The 8285-nt window shown below is 25.7% G+C and overlaps 4 protein-coding genes across 4 annotated transcripts in view, besides 7 other annotated features; 2 read left to right on the top strand and 2 right to left on the bottom strand.

Annotated features, from left to right (window-relative positions):
- Positions 1–2820, top strand: part of EDI_153660 (uncharacterized protein) — a gene marked incomplete at both ends in the record, with an annotated part of 3393 nt that extends 573 nt beyond the window's left edge. The window contains one exon of the mRNA XM_001734905.1: positions 121–2820. Coding sequence (XP_001734957.1) covers positions 121–2820 — 2700 coding nt within the window. The remainder of the gene's footprint in view (positions 1–120) is intronic.
- Positions 2815–2946: a sequence feature (AT_rich).
- A 108-nt stretch (positions 2947–3054) lies between these two features.
- Positions 3055–4053, bottom strand: EDI_153770 (uncharacterized protein; the record flags this gene model as incomplete). The annotated part of the gene is made up of 1 exon (XM_001734906.1): positions 3055–4053. The coding sequence occupies one exon, from the start codon at positions 4051–4053 to the stop codon at positions 3055–3057; it is 999 nt and encodes a 332-aa protein (XP_001734958.1).
- Positions 4054–4105: 52 nt separating this feature from the next.
- Positions 4106–4180: a sequence feature (AT_rich).
- On the bottom strand, positions 4171–4551 carry EDI_153780 (uncharacterized protein; the record flags this gene model as incomplete). The annotated part of the gene is made up of 1 exon (XM_001734907.1): positions 4171–4551. The coding sequence occupies one exon, from the start codon at positions 4549–4551 to the stop codon at positions 4171–4173; it is 381 nt and encodes a 126-aa protein (XP_001734959.1).
- Positions 4552–4799: 248 nt separating this feature from the next.
- Positions 4800–4898: a sequence feature (AT_rich).
- A 442-nt stretch (positions 4899–5340) lies between these two features.
- Positions 5341–5473: a sequence feature (AT_rich).
- A 198-nt stretch (positions 5474–5671) lies between these two features.
- Positions 5672–5809: a sequence feature (AT_rich).
- A 154-nt stretch (positions 5810–5963) lies between these two features.
- Positions 5964–6009: a sequence feature (AT_rich).
- Positions 6010–6657: 648 nt separating this feature from the next.
- Positions 6658–6721: a microsatellite.
- On the top strand, positions 6716–8285 carry EDI_153790 (coatomer subunit gamma-2, putative; the record flags this gene model as incomplete). The annotated part of the gene is made up of 1 exon (XM_001734908.1): positions 6716–8285. A coding segment is annotated over one exon (1570 nt), but the record flags the coding sequence as incomplete, so codon positions are not given.

Below are 8285 nucleotides of genomic sequence, written 5' to 3' on the forward strand. Positions count from 1 at the left end.
CTCAATGGTGAAGAAACAAATATATATAATCTTCATTATAAATATAACTCAAAAAATTTCTTATGTTCTCATTGCTTAAAACGCCAGAATAATAAAATAACCAAACAACTATACACTAAGAGTATTGTTAATGAAGGTGCTGTTATAATAGATAACTATGAAGTTGGTCAATCTGTTTCTTGTGTTAAACAAGATTTAGTTGATAATATTGAATCGCAATTCCCAAAAGAAAAAACAAATAAAAAAGTTAAAGATAAATATTTAACACTTAAAGATTATGTTCAGACATACTTATATCTATCTATAGTTGAAAAGAAAGAAGATCGTAGAGTAGTTGAAGTTGAATTAAGACAAGAAAAACAAAATATTAAATTTGAAAAGCAAGGTACATGTACAGTTGTGGAGATTAACCTTTATAAAGCTATTGGAGGTCTTCACGTAGAAGACGAGGTGATCATTAGTTGTGGTGGGTTAAAAGGAATGATTAGTGACACAAATTCAATAGAAATAAAACTATTTCCATCTTTAATCTTTAAATCATCAAAATGTGTATTTGGAGGAAACATTACTTCAAGTAGAGGTAAAACAGTTACTGTTCAGTTAGATGATTTTCTTTTTGGAACAGAGTGTAGGGATGATGAGACAGGTCAAATTACTTGGAAATATCCAACAAATGAGAAAAAATGGAAATATGATGAAAAAATAGTGAAGAAAACATCATTATTTAGGATTTATTTTTTTACTAATGACAAAAGAAATCCATTTATTAAAACACTTGAAGTATTACAAGAAAGAGAAGTTGATGGGTATTATTCAAAGATACTGTGTTGTAACATGTTTCAAACCCTAAAAACAAATGATACAATAACTTATGATGAAATATTAACAGATAAATATAATATTCCTAATTTATCTAACTTAAATGATTACCAAATTAAGGCTATTTACAATGCTCTAAATGAAGATATCTCACTTGTAATAGGACCACCTGGAACTGGTAAAACTACAGTTGCTGTTTCAATTGCACAATATTTGATTTATAACAAACATAGATTTTATAATAGAAATAGAGCTGAAAGAAGACTATTAGTTTGTGCATCAAGTAATAATGCTGTTGATGTTATTTGTTCAAAACTTATTGAAAAAGGAATTCCAACAATTAGAATAGTTGCAGATGAACAATTTGAAAACTGTAGTGATAAGATACGAGAACATTCATTATTAAAAAAAGCAATAGAATTTACAGAAAAAAGAGGAATTAAAATGGTGTCAATAACAAGTTATGGTCAGATTATTATTAATGACCCAGTTTTAGAACAAAGACATCCATTAGAGAAACAAAGAAAAAATACAAAAACAGGTAATAGTTTAAATGATTTGGGTGATAAATTTGATAATGTTTCAGATGACGAATTAAAAACAGTTAATATACGAGAGTTACTAAAGAAAAAATATAGACAATATCTAACAGAGGATGAAAAGAGAAAAAAAGAAATTTATCATGAAACATATTTATCAGACCCAAGAAATGAGATGAATTATGGAACGTTTAAAAACTTTGTCAAACGAACTAATCCAGATTTACAAAAAGTTTTTGATAGAGTCAATCAAAAAATAGAGCCCAATGAGAATGAGTATATTAACAAATTCATCTCAGATTATTTTGGTGAGATATTAAATGGAATAGAATGTGTTTGTTCTACACTCACCATTTGTACTCGTTCAACATTATTAAAACAAAAATTTTTTGCATCTATTGTTGATGAAGCTGCTCAATCTCTTGAACCAGAAACATTGGCTGGAATTATTAATGTTAGAAAAGCAGTTTTAATTGGAGATATTCAACAATTACAACCAACATGTCTTTCAACTGAGGCTAGAGAAGCTGGATTCCAAAAATCAATGTTTGAACGATTTATGGCAAATACACAAATCAAAAGAACAATGTTAAAAACACAATACAGAATGCATCCAGCAATTGCAGAATTTTCAAATAAAATGTTTTATTCTTTTAAATTAGAGAATGGAGTGGATGGTGAAGATAGATTTGATGATAGAATTATTAATTTCTTCCCAGATTATACAAATCCTATAATGTTTATTAATTGTGATGGAAGAGAACAATACGGAAGTAGTGGAACAAGTTATAATAATGAAGGAGAAGTTCTAATAATAAAACAGATTGTTGATGGTTTATTGAAGAATAAGGTTAAAGAAAATGAAATAGGAATTATTTCACCATATCAGGCTCAACAAGAACTTATTTCTCAATGTGTTTCTACAAAAATTAAAGTTGCTAATATTGATGGATTTCAAGGAAATGAAAAAGAATATATTATTTTTTCTTGTGTTAGATCAAACCAAACTCTTGGAATTGGATTTGTGAATGATTATAAAAGATTAAATGTTGCATTAACAAGAGCTAAATGTGGACTAATAGTTATTGGTAATATTCAAACATTAATAGGATCTAAAGTTTGGAGTATGTTGGTTCATCACTTTTACTTGAGAGATGCTTTATTTGAATTGAAAGGACATGACTTTGTTCGATATAATGTTGAAGATAATGAAAAATTCAATTATCCATTAGAAGACTCTCCATTCCAAGTTCAATATGAAGTTGATGACTTTAAATTAAATGAAAAAACTCAAAAAATTAATCAACCCACTCAAGTCATCCCAGAAACTTTACTAAAACTCCAAAATCTTAAAATTAAAGCAACGACCAACAACAATGATAATCAAACATTTAAGGAAACAACTCCATGCACTGAAAGATCTAGTGAACAACAAAGTAATGAAGGGTGCTATGTGTTATAAATTTTAAATGTAAAGAATAACAACAATAATTTATTTAATAATAAAATTTATTTGTTTGACAAGATTTTATTTTTATTATAAATAATAATAAACATAACAAAAAAGAAATTTATTCATATAAATTATCGGTGATATTATTGTAATAATTATACTAATAAATCATCATTCATTATTATAATTGAAAATAGTTTATTAAGGATTTAATTTGATTAACAATCAAAAACAGAAGAATAATTATTTCATTTGAAGTACAATAAATCTGTTGACAACAAATTCTTTTGAAGAGAATGAACCAATAAAATTTCCTTTTCTAGTTTCAATACATTTTTGAATATCAAGAGAAACAGAACTAATTCCTTCAACAGGATTTTTTTGGATATTAATATACCTTCCTAATTGGAAGATAGTTTTATCATTATCATAAGATATCCTAAAAACATCCCTTTCTTGAACTCCTTTAAGGAATTTATATACCCAAAAGAACTGGTCTTCAGCAAAACAATAAAAGAAAGAATGAATATCACCATTCCAACCTTCTTTTTTAAATGGGTGATTAATATAACATCCAAATGGTTCATAATAAATAGGAAAAACAACAACCATTAATTTTTTTTGTCCTTCTAATTTTTGACCTAAATTGTATTTATCCCAACCATCAATATTTGAATCATATATCTGAGTCGAACTATTTGCACAAACCCTATTATATACTTTACTAATACATCGATAAATAAGGGTTTCATTCATTTCATTTGTTCTTTCAGTTTTTTGTTTTGACTTTCTTTCGTTTATTGGTTTGACTATAGGTTTTTTCTCTGTGGTGTAATTGTTTTGTTCTTTGGGAGAGTATTCACCATCACTTTCTATAAATGTTAATGGATTTCGTTGTGAGTCAATTGCTTTCATCTCTTCATAACATCTTTCTTGTACAATTCTCATTCTTCTTATTTCTTCATTTTGTTTTTGGATTTGACGAGTAGCCAATTCAGCCATTTCTTGGAATTGAATGATAAGTTGTTTTCTTTTACTAATCATAGCACTACAATTATCAGAGAGATTTTCTAATTCAGAGTATCTTAATTCTCGAAAATTATTACATTTTGTTCTTCTATCAAAATCATCAAAATCAGCTGAGACATATTCCCATAATTGTTTGTACCTTTCAAAACAATGGTCAATATCTTCTTTAATTCTTTTACCTACTGCTTTTGTTTTAAGTATTTGAAAGTCCATTAATTCGAAGATTAAATCTTTTTAAGTTCACTTTTCATGCTTTTCGTTTATGATTTAATTCTAATTAAAAATATGTATTAATTATTTTTAGAAACCCAAAAAAATAAAATAAAAAAATTATATAAAACACAATTTTAGTAAAGAAGGATTTTCACATCGTTCAGGAGATGATATAATTTTATTACAATTTGTTGGGATATCTTCAAAGAAAGAAACTGAAAGGCCATGGTCTAATATATCAGTGATTTCAGAGTCTTCTTCGTCTTCATATAGTTCTTCTAATCTTTCAATAAGACGGTCTACAGTAAGTTGTCCAAGAACAGGAACATGAGTAGAAGGTGAGTTAATTCTTCCTTGTGAAGATTTTTTAGGATGAACACGAAGTTCAATAAGAAAAGAGTCACTTAATCGTTGCATATTAGGATAAATAAATTGATATATAAGATGCGAGAGAAGAATAAATAGTGCAGTGATTATAGAAAACAAAACTACTTTCATTTTAATGCTAATATAACTCTGTTGAAAAGAAGCTTAAAATAGTGTTTTCTTTTATTACTAAAAAAAAAAGAATCTTTTAATTAACTTCTTCTCCTGCTATCAACTCTTTTCTTTTCTTTTCTATTTCATTGTTATGTTTTGCCCTATTAATGAATTAGAAGGTGCTATGAAAACGAAGAATACCCCCAATGAAAGATATTTTCTTTTTATTTATTTTTTCTCTAAATAGGTTAAATATACTCTTTTTCTTATTAAAAAAAAAAAGTTAAATTATTATAGAAATCCATTTCAATTTTATTAGAATTTTATTTGTATGATTTGAATTTAAAGTTAAAAATAAAATTTAACGAAAAGATTCATGCTTTTCTTTGTCAAGAAAATATTTTTTTTCCATTTTTATTATTTTGTTAGTTGTTGACAATTTGATATTACTTTTACTTCTTAATGCTTCAATTGAATCCTTCTTCGTTTTTTTTTTCTTATAACTACCAAATGATTCTTTCTTCTCGTTTTTATGTTAAGTTTAAATATCTTATTTTAATGTATCAACGAGTTGTTGTTGGTTCTACTTCTAGCAACAAAACATTTAGAAGATTTAATTGCAGAAGAAATTAAAAGAAATTTAGATATAGAATTTACTTTTTTATTAACTTTTTTTTAGCAATAATAAAGAAAATACTTATTTAAAACTCAATAATGGATTTAGTTAATCTATTTATTCATATTTTGAATTGAAAATTCAATAAATTTGTTATTACTACTAATGATATTAATTTGTTTGTTACTTGGTTTTAATTTGTATTAAGTAATAATTGTTTTATTTATAAAAAAAAACATTATCAGTTATATCCTTTATTTCTAAATTAAAAAAACAATCATTTTTAGTTCATAACTATATTTTTAATTATTCTTTTAATTTATAGGATAATAAAAATCTGTTTTGATTGTTTTATATCTAAATGTTTATTCTATTAAACTTGTCAAATGGTTAATTTATATTATTAATCTATAACTTGTTTATTAATTTCATTACAGAAATAGATTCAAGATTATCTGTTAAATGTATTCAAACAATATACTATTTGATTATAAGGCACTTTTGTTTGAGAATAGACAATTCTTTTATTTTATCTAATATAATAATTTTATTTGAAAGATATTTATTCTTAAAAATAAACTCTTTATTTATACTTTAATCTATAATAAATAATATTTTTAATAAACTATTTAAATCATTATATACAAAATATATTTATAAGCTTCATAGAGTACAATAAATCTAATCATTAATTTAAAAAAAACGCTGTATTTTTGATAACACAACAATATTTCTTTTTAAGTAATTAAATAAAACATAACTTTTTTAGATTACTTTATGAATCATTTTCTGTTAAAAAAACAGTAATTACTACAAAATTTTATTGAACATTTTATTGTTTTTATTATATTATATTAAATGTATCAGAAAACTAATAAATAAAAAGATAATAATCTTTTGATATTACAGTTAAACATAAATGCCACTCTAAATATATAATAACAAATCAGAAAAGAATCAAAATTAGTATAATCAATAGTATTAAAGAACCAGAGTCAAACATAATTTTGGAGCAATGAAAACCTTATTTTGATTCACTAAGACATCCAAATAAAAGTCATCAAGTTTTTCTATGTTTTGGAATAGAGGAAATGTTATCATATAGTGTATTACTATACTTTTGTTCAAGAGTTTGAATTAAGTCATCTAAATATGGATTAATTATTATTGAAGAATTACTGTGAGCATGTAAATTATATTTGATTATTACTAATACTGACCTGTTAGAATAAGTAAAAAAGTTGGATTATTCAACTTAAAAAAGTGGTTTCATATCAATATTCAAGAACTCTTATTAGTATTTATTTTTTTAGTAAAAACTTCTAATTATATACAAAAAATACTTTGAAAGTAACTCCAAACATTTTAAAGACTCTTCGGTACTTTGTTTCCTCTAATTAATACTTCCCAGAAATCAAATTTACTGTTTTCAAGCAATAACTAAATATCAATGTTATGGTTAAGAAAAATTGTTTTTAAAAAATGTGATATAAAACTATATTAATTATAAAAATGAAAAATAAAAAAGAACTTAAAAAAAACTAACCAAAAAAAGAGAAAAGAGAAATGAAAGTATATGACGATGAAGATAATATTGGAGTCCTTGAACAAACTATCTTTCCTGATAAAGGAGTCCTTTACCAACAACGTATTGTTTGTGCTGAACAAAAAATTAATCTTGTCCAATGTCGATTGTTCCTTACTAAATTAATTGCTGTCTTTAACAGAGGAGACACATTTACTCAAGAAGAAGCAACTGAATTATTCTTTGCAACAACAAAATTATTTTATTCACCAAATGTACCATTAAGGCAATTATTATTTACTGCTTTAAGATCAGTGATTCCGTATGCGTGTGATGTTTTTGTTGTAATGAATTCATTAAGTAAGGATGCTACTTCAACTTATGACTTCCAACGGTCTTCTGCTTTAAGAACACTTGGAATGATTTTAACTGATCAAACTATTAATTCTTTAGAACGTCATTACAAACAAGGAATTGTAGATAAAACACCAAATGTTTCAGTTAGTGCTTTATCTACTGCATGTAAACTTGCTCTTACTCATGCAGATGTAGTTTCTAAATGGATGCCAGAAATATCAACAGCACTTTTATCAAGTAATCATTTAGTACAGTGTCAAGCAATCAGACTTCTTCACATTCTTAAAAAACATGATCGTGTGGCATTAATTCGTTGTGTAGTTACTTATGGTAAAGAGAAACCATTACGTTCTCCTTATGCACATGTTGAATTATTAAAAATATGTAAAGATATTCTTATCGGAGAAAGAGCTTTTAGCAAAACAGTACTTCCTTTGGTTGAATATATTCAAACTTCAATGAGACCAAATAATGATTTAGTTGCATTAGAAGCTATTAAATTGGCATCCCAACTTGAATTAGATGCTGCCCCACAATCTCTTTCTGCACAATTAATGAATTCTATTCAAGTCTATCTTCAAAGCAATAAAACTATTCTTCGATTTGAGGCTATTAGAGTTGTAAGTGAAATGAGTTATAGATATAATGAATTAGTATCTACAGTTAGAATAGATGTAGAAAGTTTATTAAGAGAAAGTAATAGAGCTATTCTTACACTTGCTATTGCTACTTCATTAAACATTTGTAATGAATCTAGTATTGATGGGTTATTAAATAAAGTTACTAAATTTATGTCTGAATTACCTGATTCCTTTAGAACAAAAGTTGTTAATACTGTAGAGAAGTTAGCTGAACGTTATCCAAGTAAATATCTAACATTGTTATCTTTCTTAAGTCATTCACTAACAATTAAAGGAGTAAAATTCCAAACTGCTGTAGTTAATACTATTCGTCGTTTATGTATTATTCAACCACGATGTAGAGAAACATCATTGACTACCTTGGCTGATTATATTGAAGATTGTGAGTATCCAGAAATTATTATAAAAGTATTTGCTTTCATTGGAGAAGAAGGTCCTCACTCAAAAAAGCCAATGAAGTATATAAGATCTATTTATAATAGACTTTTACTTGAATCACCAACTATTAGAGCTGCTGGTATCACCACATTAAGTAAATTCGCAGAAATTCCAGAATTGAAACCTAATATTATTGAAATATTAAAGAAATGTGCTTATGATGAAGACCAGGAAG

Source organism: Entamoeba dispar, genomic scaffold (genome assembly GCF_000209125.1).
Source record: "Entamoeba dispar SAW760 scf_1105229458751 genomic scaffold, whole genome shotgun sequence".
Lineage (NCBI taxonomy): Eukaryota > Evosea > Mastigamoebida > Endamoebidae > Entamoeba > Entamoeba dispar.